Source organism: Pteropus alecto, unplaced genomic scaffold, assembly GCF_000325575.1.
Source record: "Pteropus alecto unplaced genomic scaffold, ASM32557v1 scaffold20, whole genome shotgun sequence".
Taxonomy (NCBI): Eukaryota; Metazoa; Chordata; class Mammalia; order Chiroptera; family Pteropodidae; genus Pteropus; species Pteropus alecto.
This window is the reverse complement of record NW_006436298.1, coordinates 12,606,463-12,620,211: the sequence shown is the minus strand read 5'-3', so window position 1 is coordinate 12,620,211 and position 13,749 is coordinate 12,606,463. Positions and strand designations below refer to the sequence as shown.

General features: G+C 37.5%; 1 protein-coding gene across 1 annotated transcript in view; it reads left to right on the top strand.

Moving 5' to 3' along the window:
• The window catches only part of ARSB (arylsulfatase B), a 142,490-nt gene that overhangs the window by 9,216 nt on the left and 119,525 nt on the right, over positions 1-13,749 (top strand). Inside the window, exon 3 of the mRNA XM_025047766.1 lies at positions 10,433-10,627. Coding sequence (XP_024903534.1) covers positions 10,433-10,627 — 195 coding nt within the window. The remainder of the gene's footprint in view (positions 1-10,432; positions 10,628-13,749) is intronic.

Here is a 13,749-nt window from a genome sequence, read left to right as displayed (position 1 = left end):
GGGCGTTTTGTTGACTTCTCGAATTCCAAGCTCCAGCTCATTCCTTAAATTTGGGAAATTCTTGTCAACTATTTGTCTGAAAATGCTTTCTTATCTCCGTTCCTTTTCCTACCCTTTGAGAATGCCCATTATTCTTATGTTTCCTCTCCTGATGGTATCAGCTAGTTCTTGTATTTCTCTTTCATTATTTTTCATTCTTTGGTTTCCGTTGTTTTCCTTCTGATTTATTTCTAGATTTCTGTCTTTGATATCACTGATCCTTTCTTCCATTTGGTTGACTCTATTTCCCAAGCTCGCTATTTCATTTTTCATCTCTTTCAGTGTGTACTTCATCTTCTATTTGGTTCTTTTTAAGAGTTTCATTCTCCTTGTTAAAAAACTCATTCTACTGATCTAGTTGTTTTTTCAGTTCCTGAAATTGTTGATATGAATTATTTTGGATCTCATCGAGTTTTTTTCAGAAATACCATCCAGAATTCTCTGTAATTTCAGTTCCATATTTCTATGTCTTTATGCTTATTTTCTGGAGAATTTTCTCTTTCTTTCTGAGCTGCCTTGTCACTTTGGTTGTTCATGGTGTTTAATGGACTATTTCTCTGCCTGGGCAATAGTGGAAATGTTTTCTGCTTTTTTTCCAGAAAGAAGATTTATTATATAAAGACCTCTCTTTAACCTCTTGCAAAGAAGGCATTTTTTTTTTTTTTATTTCCAGTAGGTGACGTCTAAGTCTCTTGGATCACTGCTTTATATAAAGTCTTAATAATGACTTGTTTTCTTCTTATATTCAGTCATGCTCGTTACTCTCAGTATCAGTCCCTGTTAGTGTTAGTGATCTTTTTGGTAGCATTTGCTCAGAATCCGCTGGGGCTCCGCAGTGTTCGATCTTGGAGGATATGGGAGGAGGGCCCTCTGGATTGAGGAAAGGGGGCTGCAGCTCAGCCTTGCGTTTTGCAGCCGTGGCTGGTAATGATCAACTGTTGTTTCTCTTCCATCCCCTGCTGCTCTGCCATCCCCACTACTCTGCTTTCTGCCCTGATGACTGGGCACTTCCATCGGCCGTCCGTGGAGAGCTTGTTCAGGGAACCCACCGCACCTTCTCCCCTCTCCTTCCTCCTGCGGGGAGCTCTGGCTGCAAGAGGCAGCTTTTTTGTTTCTCCCAGTCTACCACCCGACTCCTAGGGTTCTGACCTGTGGTAGCTCTTATTCACAGATCCCTCACTCAGATGTGCTTGTGTGCAGGTTGGGTGTTTTTTGTTGGGTTTTAGATGTTCAGCTTATTTCAAGGGGAGAGATCTAGGAACATCTCTCCCTCTGCCATGCTTCTGACCTACACCATTTTATATTGGAACACAGCAATGTATGTGGATTCATATGTCTCCACAGCTTTGTCAATACTTGTATTTATGCCTTTTTTATTATAACCTGCTCGTTATAACCAGCCTAGTGGGTATGAAGTGGTTTTTCATTTCCCTAATGTCTAATGATATTGAGCATCTTTTTATATCTTATTGGTCATTTGTATATTTATTTGGAGAAATCTCTACTCACATCTTCTGCACACTTTTTAACTGGGTTATTTGCCTTTTTGTTGTTAAGTTGTAAAGAGTTCTCTATATGTTCTGGACACCAAACCCTTTCCAGATATATAATTTGCAAATATTTTCTCCTGTTCTGTCTTGATGATGTCATTTTATATACAAAAGTTTTAAATTTCATTGTATTCCAATTTATTTACTTTTCTTTGATTGTGCTTTGGTGTCACATCTAAGAAATCAGGGTTACAAAGGTAACCAAGGTTATGTAATCCAAGGTTATGAAGATTTACCTCTGTGTTTTCTTATAAGAATATTATAGTTTTAGCTCTTATATTTGGGTCTTTGATCCATTTTTAGTTAATTTTTGTATATTTTTGAGGTCCATGGATACATGTGGATGTCCAGTTGTTTGAGGACCATTTGTTGAAAAGACTGTTCTTTTCTGCATTTAATGGTCTTTGCACCCTTGTCAAAAGTCAATTGACCATCGATATATGGCTTTATTTCTGAACTCACAATTTTATTCCATTGATCTATATGTTTATTTTTCTGTCAGTACCACACTGTCTTGATTATTGTCATTTTGTAGTAGGTTTCAGAATCAGAAAGCGAGTCCTCCAATTTTGTTCTTTTTCAAGATTGTTTTGGCTATCTATGGGCCTTTTGCATTTCCATATGAATTTTGGGATCAACTTGTCCATTTCTTTAAAAAAGAAAAAGGCAGTTGGAATTTTGATAGGGGTTACCCTGATCTATAAATCCATTTAGGGAGTGTTACTACCTTATCAATCAGAGTCTTCCAGTCTATGAGTATAGAGATGTCTTTCTCCTTATTTAGGTTTTTTAATTTCTTTTAACAATGTTGTATAGTTTTCAGCACACAAGTCTTGTACTTCTTTGGTTATATTTATTTCTAAATTTTTATTCTTTTTGATACTGTTGTAAATGGAATTGCTTTCTTGATTTCATTTTTGATTATTCATCACTAATGTATAGAAATGCAACTGACATTTGTATATTGATCTGTATTCTGCAACCTTGCTGAACTTATTAGTCCTAATTGTCTCTGTTTCTGTGTGTCTGTATGATCTTTATGATTTTCAATATACCAGATTTTGTCATCTGCAAATAGAAATAGTTTCACTTCTTCCTTTCCATTTCAGCTGTCTTTCATTTAATTTCCTTTCCTAATTGCCCTGACTAGAACTTCCAGTACAGTGTCGGATAGAAGTAGCAAGAATGGACATCTTTTTCTTACTCCTGATCATACAATCTATCATCATTAAACGTAATGCAGTCATTAATTCTTTTATTCAACAAGTATTTATTGAGCAACTATTTATGCCAGACATTGTGCTGTATACTCTGGGGATCTCCTGGTGCTTTTAGACTGGTGGGGGTGTGAGGCTATGGGAAGGAGTGATCAAGGTGGGGAGTGAAATAACACATAAACAAACGAGTAGGAAAGATGAATTTAAATGGTGTGGCCATAAATGTGAGGAAGAAAATGAAGTAGGTCAAATGATAGTGACTCAGGAAGGTATATGCAAGAAGGCCTGAGCGGAAGCCTGAATGAAGAGGAGTCAGCCATACAAAGATGCTGGGAAAGAGAGTTTAACACAGTGGAAGGGACAACCAAAGTAAAGACTCTGAGCCTAGAATGCGCTGTTCTAAGAATGAAGAAAGGGCCCGTTGTGGCTGGAACTGAATGAAAGAGGATATGGAAAACCTGCTGAGTACAGAGAGGAAGGTGGGGTCTCCCTGTACCTAACTGCTGAACTCATGATAAACTACTCAACTTCACTTGTTTCTGTTTTCCTATTAATGTTACATCGAAGGCTAATATGTACTAAAGAATGTTTCTAATCTAACAGTGTTCTAAATAAATATATTTTAAGAACCACAATAAAGTGCCATGTGGCATTTTTTTGTGTACATGTAATTCCAGTTAGAATTAAATTTTATATTTCCTTTTTTTTTTTAAATTGTCTTTAGGAAATAAATTTCAAAGTTTCAAATATGAAAGATTTAAAAAGAGATATGTGTTTCAAAAAAAATCTTTTCATCCTGTCTCCTGGCCCTCCTTCCGATAGGTAGCTCCTGATTATTAGTTTTAAATATCCTTTAGAAGCCTGTTATGTATATAATGAAATAGATTTTATATTCATTTTCCCCTTGTTTTAAATGTCACGATGAAAAATATTAATTTAAAAATCCTTCAGGGGTGATAGGACGGATGTTGTTTAAGGATATAAACTTGCAACGAGTAGTAAATAAAACCTAGAGATCTAATGCACAGTACAGTGAATCTAGACAACGATATTGTATTATAATCATCAAACTTGCTAAGAGACTAGAACTTAATGATTCTAACCACTAAAAAGAAAGGATAATTTCGTAATGCAGTAGAATTGTTAATTATCGCTACAATGGCAATCATATCACAATGTTTAAATGTATCAAATTAACATGTGGTACATCTTAAATGTACACAATGTTATATGACAAATATGTCAAATATATTTCAATAAAACAATAGTACACATAATAAAGATGTTTATAAAAGTGATAAGATAAATGATGTTTATAAAAGTGATAAGATAAATAATAAAAATCCTTCAGCTTTTCTAATAGAATTTGTATACTGTTTTTAGTTCAAGTAGAAGACTTGAAAACACTAAATTTCCAGTGTCAAAGCAACGAATGAATGGATGCACTTTAACCCTGGAGCATTTCCTGATGGAGCTCGCTATCTTAACTCTTAAGGTTGACACATCATTTCTGATGCCTGTGCTTCCTTTTAAAGAAATTAAAAAGATTAAAGGGTAACAAAAGTGATAGGTTTTCATGGAAACACTTCCTTTTGGAAAAAAAGTAAAATAACTGGTCCTCCTCACCTGGGAACATTCTTACCTTGGAGACTGAGGAGACCACTCCACCAGAACTCTATGAACCTTGGCAGAAATAGAAGCAATGAAAGATGACTCCAAGGTTTCATTCTTAAGGGACCCAAGCCACATTTCTCTTAATTACATTGATGAATGGACAAGACACTTTCATAGCTTTTCACTTACTCCTGAAGCAGAACCTTGGCTGGGAAATACAGGATGGAATCTATGTAGCAATATTGTGGGTAATTTTTGACTTTTGCTTCAAGTTTGCTTTAAGAATGTGATAACGTAAGACCCATGGCTGCAAGCAAAATAGAGCATTGCATACTGTGGCATGGAAAGGAAGAGTACTGCCTGAGGATGCCCTCACCTCCCTGCTTCTTGTCCTCAGGGCCCTGCTTGCCCATTCCTTATTACTACATGCTTGCCTCTTAGGGGATTCTCTGAACTCTAAGATTAGACGTGGGGCTGGGAGCTTGAGGAAAGCTATATGCCACAAATTGGGAGTGTTCATGGGACCCCCTGGCAAAGGTATCCAAGGAGTGAGAAACAAGAGGAAGATATAGTCTCGAGGCCATAGGTGCTGCCTAAGAGAAAGCACTTGTTAGAAAGCACTAGTTAGGTGAGGAAAAAAAGATGCATTAGCTCCATAGTTACAAGCAAGATGGCCACCTACTGAAACACATCAGAGTTACAAAGCAGGGAACCAGGGGGATGACTTGCTCTGATGGGTCTTTCGTTTTCCCTGAAGCCAGGTGTGCTTCCTGAGCCTAGCCAGAGCCAAGAAGCATTTTATCAGAAAGCAGGGGGCATCTGGAGACCTTATTCTGTGGGTATCGAAGATATTTTAAGAAACAACTCCTTATTTTACGTATTTTACTTTCCAAGTAATTGGGAATAAGGAAATGAGAAAATAAGTTTGGGGCTGAATAGAATATGATCCATTGACATATAAGAGTTTTTTGTTGATTGAATTTTGAGGTTTGTTATTTCAAGTATCCCTTTGAGCATAAGATGTTGCTGTTTGGTAACTCTCTTTGTTTTTGTTTCCTTAATTACATCACTTTACTAAAAGTTCTTTTTCCTCCATATTTTCCTCCTTTTTCATTATGGGCTTTAGGTTGGATTTATAATTTAAATAGAGGAAGGCACCGAAACAATTTTTGCCTTGTTTATTCTTTTTACAAACAATATCCTTTTGTAGGTTTAGTCAGAGATTTACACTTTGCTAATCAACACCAAAATAAATAGACCCTTAAAACTGTCAGTGACACCAGCCAGTTCTGCAGCCTGAGTTCTGAAGGACCATGCCAGATGGCAAAGCCAGGCCCCTAGCACATACAAAGTGTGTTCTGTAGCTCTTGGCTTCAGCAGCATGGGCAGCTGACTGCTTTTAGAAGGCTTGGGGTGGGGGAGGGAGCAGATTCCCTACTATCCATTTGTTTTGTGGGGCATCTCCAGGAATAAACCCTAAGGTGGCATGAGTGGTACTTGACTGTGGTTATAACCTATAGTGTACTGGCCAAGGCACAAGCTGGATATTCTGAACTCCTGGCTGTCTCCCAGCATGTTCTTTGATTGTGTTCCGCTCAGAAGCTTCCCTCTAGGCTCTCTGGTGTGTAAAATGGAGGGGTAAAGCTGCCCGTTTTTCTTAATTTTCAAGTAGTGTAGCAGGCGAGTGCAATGAGGGTATGAGTTCATCTTCCACAGGTTAGACCGACAGGACAGAACCTTCATCTGTTGAACTGGATGTTATCTCAACACTATTGAGATAAGAGAAATAGCATTCATTGCAATGTTTGTAGCAATGGTTCACTTAGTGCTTGGGAGAGTTTATTGTAATTGTAGCTGAAATATTGTGCTCTGAGCTTCCAAGTAGATAATTAATCAGTAGACTGCCGGGACCTCTGCAAGAGGAACTGTAAGAGGTTCCGATGTGGGAACAACCCTTCTCCCCTCTCCTCCCTGTTCAGGAGATTGGTTTTTCTCTCCTTTAAGCTCGTGATGCTACATACACTTCTAGTATCTTCTAGGTCTACAGAGGACAGAATAACTCGCAAGATCAAATATGTTTTTACATGCAACAGACATGTAAACAAGGACTTCTCATCAGTTATCTTACAGGAAAAAACCCAGAAACAAGCCAGGTCCTTCACAGAATTTGCAGACCCTTTGCCTTTGCAGTGGGAATCCTTGATGAGGATTTGGTTTTTGAGAGAGGAATTGGTTTAATGAAGAAGAGACAGCTACCCATGCTAGAGAGAGAGTCACCCCTTTGGACTTTCATATATTATCTATAGGACTCTCTCCATTCACACATACTCTCATTGAAGATGGGTGTTAAAATGGAATTGTTTTAGATGCTGTAGCATTTACAAGGGGATGCTTATTTTTTCTTTTGATTCTGTTAGTGCCCTGTTATCATCCTGCCCCATGAAACATGATGTAGCTCTGCAATTCTGTGCTAATGTGCTGGGTTGGAACCAGCTCAGCATTTGCCTGTTTACTGCTTCTCTACACAGTGCAGCTTCCTTACTTCAAATAGTGTTTGAACAGACCAAAAACATGTTTTTGGCTGTCATCCAGAATTTGGTTTCCACTCCCTAGCAATGCCATAAAAATACTCTCAAATAAATCCTCAGGAACTGAAAAGAACAAATTCCCTGCTCCATATGATTGAAGATAATAGAAGCAGGCTTCAGCTGACCACCTGGCTTGGTGCCCATGGCTTAGGAAAACCGAATTGCACAGCATCCCTTGGCAGTGCTTTATAGCTGTCAGAGTTAATTTTCTGCACGTGATAGATGAGCTTTCTATTTAGGAAATTTGCACATAGCATTTATCTCCACTGGGTCTTTTGAATTGCAAAAAATATTATCTTATCCTGCTCTGTTGCCAATTAGTATATATTTGAAGTTTTTGAACCCAGGATTAATTTTCTATTGATAAACTTCTAATGTTAACCATAGACAGAATCCTTCTATGATCTGGAGGATGTAAAGTGTGCGTGTATGTATGTGTGTTGAGAGATATGTTTCCTTTTTCCAACCTGGCTGTTGTAACATCTTTATCATTCATGATCCCAGCTATCACATTCAAATTAAAATAATTTTGGAAGGGTTTATTTACAGAGGAACTATTTAAAAAGATGTGAATATGTGAGGGAACATAAAGGATAGTGTATAACCCAGTGGAGCTGTTACTGCCCCTAGACCAGAAGGAAGGAAAGGAAAGGAGACTTACCAGAACCTAGGAGGAGAGAGTCTATAGAGAAGGCTGCTTTTAGACTGGCCTGCAACAGAGACAGCCTGGTAGCCCAATGCCACTCATCTCTTCCCTCTCTCCATTCTGTCAGGGCTTCCCAGTCAGAAGCCAGGAGGCAAGGGAATCTTTTGATTTGGTCCCCATAGGTAAGCATCCCAGGTGGAAAGCAAGACAGAAGGCTGAGTATGGATTTGGAGGTCAAATGGAAGGTATATCCCAAAGTAAGTGTCCAATTATTTCTAGGAGAGGCATACAAAAATCTCAAAAGAAAACTTAAACTCACTTTTATTTTTAAACAGCTTTATTCAGGTGTGATTGACATACAATAAACTACACATAATTAAAGTATACAGTAAAAGTTTAGATATGTACATACCCATGATGCCATTACCACAACCAAGATAGCAAACATATCCCTCACCTTCAAAATAAACCCACTTTAATTTAACACTTAAAATATCCCACAGGTTCTTTTAAGAGGATCTTGGGAAGGTATCACAAAGTTAAGCAATAGCAGGTGCTATTCCAAAAGTGAAAGACACACACAAAAAATGAAATGCATGACCATGTCAAAACTCATGCGAAAACTATTTAATACTAAGTAGCTTAAAATAAATTAGGAGAAGTTCGAAAGATTTTTCGGGGGGGAAGTCAGTGTTGGTTCTACGTTATATTTATTTATTGCCACATATTTGAAACAAGACAAAAATCACGAGTCTTTCCTGAATGAGTAGTCGGTATTTGAATCTGAGAAAATCAGTGATGTCAGTATTTAGCAGTGCCAGCACGAGAGATCTGTGGTTCCAGTATACAGGTTATATGATGTTCATATGTAACACTTCACACTCCTGTGGGCTGTCCCAGGCTTGGGTGCATGTTCTTCTAATGCCACCCCAACTCCTCAAGAAAACATGTTCAGATGTAGGTGAGAGGGTATGATATCTTATTGGTAACAATGCTTACAGTTATTACTATGGCAATTGTTGAGTTTTTATTATTTGCTTGGTGATAGAGCCAGGATGAGTTTTAATTCTCTGGGTTTATGCTATTCTGCTTTAATAAAAGCAAGTGAATCATTCGCAAACACATTTTTTACCATTTATTAGTAATTGTTTGCTACCCACCTGACAGCTGATGGAGGCACCAGGGAGTTAGGGCTTGGGTCAAGAACTGGCACTGTCAACCTTCGGTGTCCTCAGAGCCCTGATTTTTCTAGGGGAATAAGGAGCACCCAGTGCTAGGGAAGGCGAGTGTCCAGTGCAGAGTTGAATGTGAGACCCCAGCGCTGCTTCAAACAAAGAAGAGCATCTCCCTGACTAAGCCAGTACAGGGGGAGGAGGTGTAAACTTTTGGGGAATGGAGGGGTTGTACAGGCAAGGAGGGAAGCCCCTAGGGACCATTCCCCCTTTACCCTAAACTTATGCCCCTGCAGGGGGTACAGTGGCAGCCATCACCAGCACAGGAGATGTGACAGGCCACACTGGCCCGTACTCTGGCCTTCAAACTTACCTAACAAGTTCAGATCTCAGGGCCTTTGCATTTTTTATTCCTGATGCCGATGTGGCTCTCGCCCCAGATTTTTTGCAATGCTCTCTTCAGATTACTGCTCAAATACATACTCCTCAGAGAAGCTTTCTTTTGCCACCCCATCTGAAGAATCATCTCCGTCCCTCCCTCTCTCCCACTTTATTATCCTCTTAGCAATGATCACCATCAGACATCGTAACATCCATTCTCAGACTTTTTGGTCTTAGGACCTCTGTACACGCTTAAAACTTATTGAGGACCTCAAAGAGCTTATGTTTATGAGAGTTATATCTTTCAAAATTTACCGTATCAGAAATTAAAATAGAAATTTTAAAATATTTTTATTCATTTTAAAACAGCAATAATAATCCCATTACATGTTAACATAAATAACTTATGAAAGATAACTTCATTTTCTAAAACAAGAGAACTACATGAGAAGAGTGACAAATTTTTATATTTTTGTTTATGTCTTCTGTTAATAGAAGATAGCTAGATTTTTAACATCTGCTTCTGTATTCGATCTGTTGCCATATATTATTTGGGTAAAAGTTGTATAATTGTGGCTATTTCATTTTAATATTATACTAAGACTCAACAGGTGGTCATTTCTTAAAAGCTAGTTGTGTGGTCCTTGCACTCTGGGCAAACTTGTGTGAGCAACTCCCAACCTGTGGGTCAGATAGCTGCTTTCTTTTTTAAGGAAAACTTGGTCACTGTCTTGTACAATTATAGTTTATATAAAGTGGAATAAGAAATGCAAATAATCACTTTCATTATACTATTGAATAACCCTTAAAAACATCACCAAATCTTGAAAGATTATAGAAACTCCTTCAAATCAAACACTACTTATCTGTACAGAAATTGTAAGACTTTTTCATTAATAGATCCACACTTCTTATGATGGCTGCTCTTTTTGAAGTAGGAAGTGAAAACTTAAGTTCATGGTTCTTAACATAGTGCCTTGATAAATATTTACTGATAATATCTAACATTTGTTAGAGTACTTTTATTCATTTTTTTTCAAATCTCATTTATATCTATCAACTTATTTGAATAAGTGAGTAAAGTGCCTTTCAGAAATAGCCTTAAGTCAGTACAGGAATAGAGTTAAACATTCCTGTACTACAGATATGTCCAATAAATTAGGCAGCCACTTTATCTGCTAGTTCAGATGTTTTAACATGATTAATTCATAACTTTATGTTCATCTCTTTAAGATCCACACGGGTTTACAGCACCAAATAATCTGGCCCTGTCAGCCCAGCTGCGTTCCTCTGGATGAAAAACTCCTGCCCCAGCTTCTGAAAGAAGCAGGCTACACTACACATATGGTCGGAAAATGGCACCTGGGAATGTACCGGAAAGAATGCCTTCCTACCCGCCGAGGATTTGATACCTACTTTGGTAATGGAAATGCACATGTTTCTTTAACAACTCAGACTGACTGCAGCCATCTCATAAAACACAACCAAGTGTAATCAAAGTATGTAATACTTTCACGGGAAACTTGAACACAGTGAATCAGTCAGCACCGCTGTGAAGCCACTCTGTCCAACACCACCTTTATAAACATGGCTCTGTGTTCAGCTCATGGGGGACGTGAGCCCACAGGGAAGCAGTTACCTTTGCCAGGGTGCTAAGTGACACACTGGGGCATTCGGAAAACGTGCTACCTCTACATCTGAGACCATGGTACTTTTAGAGAACCTTATTACAAAAGGGGATACAGATTGATTATTTTTAAATCCCAGGGAAAACTCAATACCCAATATTTCTTTCACAAAGGTTCAGAATTTTTTTTTCTCTCCATAGACTGTGTTCAAAGGTTTTTTGTTTTTGTTTTTGTTTTTTGGGGGTGTGTGAGTGTGTATACATGCGCACGTTGTATGTGCGCGTGTGTGTGAGAAGATGGTGGAGAAGACTCTTTTCCATTGGCAACCTTCTCCCTTCTCTGAGATCTGTTTTTCAGATCACTAGATTGGGGAAGATAGATCAAAAAAATAAAATGGTAATAGAATAGTAAATGCAAATGGTAATAGAAAGGGTAATAAGAAGTTACAAGTAATTTATGGAATTGACAGCCTTATAAAAATGAAAGTGAAACCTCAAGTTTGTTTTAAAATGTGCTTTCTTTAAACCTGTTATGAGCCATCTTGATTAACAACCTATTTATTTTGACAGTGGCTATGTATCTTTCTGTCAAGTTCTTTTCATATTACACTTTCTGTCTAGCTATTTCACTACCTACCTACCTCCTTTTTGTCTCTTCATTTATTTTCAACTTGACCATATCCAAAAAGAAACACATATTCAACATAAAAAGTTTAATAAAAGAATAAAAACTAGGGTGAGTAGAAAAAGATGGAATAGTTAATTGCGTGGCACCAAATTACAAAAAAACTGCATGGCTATATAGGTGGACTTCACATTTAACTCTGAGATTTGAGATTTCTTATGTCCAAAACAAAAAAAAGGGGGAGAAGTCTATAATAGTCACATTATTTATAAGATAAATAGAAACCAGATGTTCAGGAAGAGGAAAGCATTTTCTGGTTCTTAGACTTGAGAGAAATTTCTCCTTTGGGAAAAGGTAAGGTGGACAGCATCCTCAAAAACATTTTAGTAATAAAGTAGTGGTTTTCTTATAGATGTTTCTTGAGGCATTCCCTTTCATTTAAGCTAGGGCCAGAGCACCAAAGTACGTTTCAGAAAAAATGATTATATGGAACCCAAACAATTGAGTTGAAACACATATCTCTGTAGTACTTGTTGGATCCAGGGTTAAAGTTGAGATTCAAGGACATCAGACATGAGACCTTGTGTGCCTTGCTCCCATCCGAGTTCTGTAGCAGATATCACTAATCAATCATGACATTTTCTTTTGAACCTGGGTATATCCTGAGTAATCTTAAATATTTGTTAACAATTGGATTTGGATGTAAGACCTCATTGTCATTTTGGAAGTTCTAGAAGAAAAAACAGCCTCTACATCCTTTGAAATTTTTCAGTCAGATCTTTGCTAAAATATGGATTGACACCTATACTCTGGCAAGAGGAAAAACTGTGGACATTTAAAAAAAAATTTTAAGCCAAATTATATATTTAAAAATTCGATTGGACCAAAGATAGAAATGATATATTTTTCATGAGAATTAGGAGGCCTTAAATAAACAGACAACACAGCCCATGTTTATTTGGAATGGAGACTTGCAGACAAGGAAGGAGGGCATAATGACCATGTAGCTGTCATCACTCTTCCAAATTTGATGCTCTGTTGAAGAGCAGTCAGATGGTGTGGGGCTGGACACACAACTCTCTGAATACAGTACAAACCACTGAATTGTACACTTCAAATGGGTGACTTGTATGTGAATTATATCTGTTCAATAATGCAGAGATTTAGTTGTTCAGAAAGTTTCATCTCACTTTTTCTCAAAAGGCATAGGTTGCCAGCCTCTTTAGGCTCAGCATGTAAGTTCAAATTTGTGATCACTGCTATGAGGAAACTACTATGTGATTGTCACATGGATATTTGGTTTCAGTTTGGTGAAGTATGTGAATAAATAGTTCTGTTTCTGGAATCTTCCTATTTTAATATCTTTTTAGTATTTATAGTTTATACATCTTTTAGTCAAGTATATCCTATGCATAGATTCTCCCAAATGATAAAAACAGTTTACATTTACAGATAACGAATCTGAAGTGATTTCCTCAAGTTAAACACCCAGTGATTATTAAGAACCCCAAATAGAACCCCCATGTCTTGTCCCCTCTAATCACTCATATAAGGGCTGAAATTATTTTTAATTATAGGGACCATTCAGGACTGGGGAAAGGGCCAGGCCAATTTTATTATCCTCATTTTAAGGATAATAAGCAATATTTGTCAGGAGATAGCTCAGAGTCCCATACAATCTATTTCTTTTTTTAATTATTAAGAACCCCAAATAGAACCCCCATGTCTTGTCCCCTCTAATCACTCATATAAGGGCTGAAATTATTTTTAATTATAGGGACCATTCAGGACTGGGGAAAGGGCCAGGCCAATTTTATTATTCTCATTTTAAGGATAATAAGCAATATTTGTCAGGAGATAGCTCAGAGTCCCATACAACTTATTTCTTTTTTTAATAGCTTTATCAAGGGGTAATTCACATACCATACAATTCACCCAATTAGAGGGATAGAATGCAATGATTTTTAATAAATTCACAGGATTGTACCACTGTCCTCACAATCCAATTGTAGAACATTTTCATCACCACCACCCCCCAAAAGAAACCCCATTCCCATTAGTGCTCACTCCCTACTTTCCCCCAACCCCGCCAGCTCTGGGCGACCACTAACCTTCTTTTTGTCTCTATAGATTTATCCATTCTGGTTATTCGTGTAAATTGAATCATACAATATGCAACACAACTTATTTTAATATTTTAGGAAAATATGGAACATTTGCAGAAACAACTGTTTGTTGAGAAAACCCATTTCCTTCCATGTTTAGGTCCAAATTTTGGAACAGTTAATGC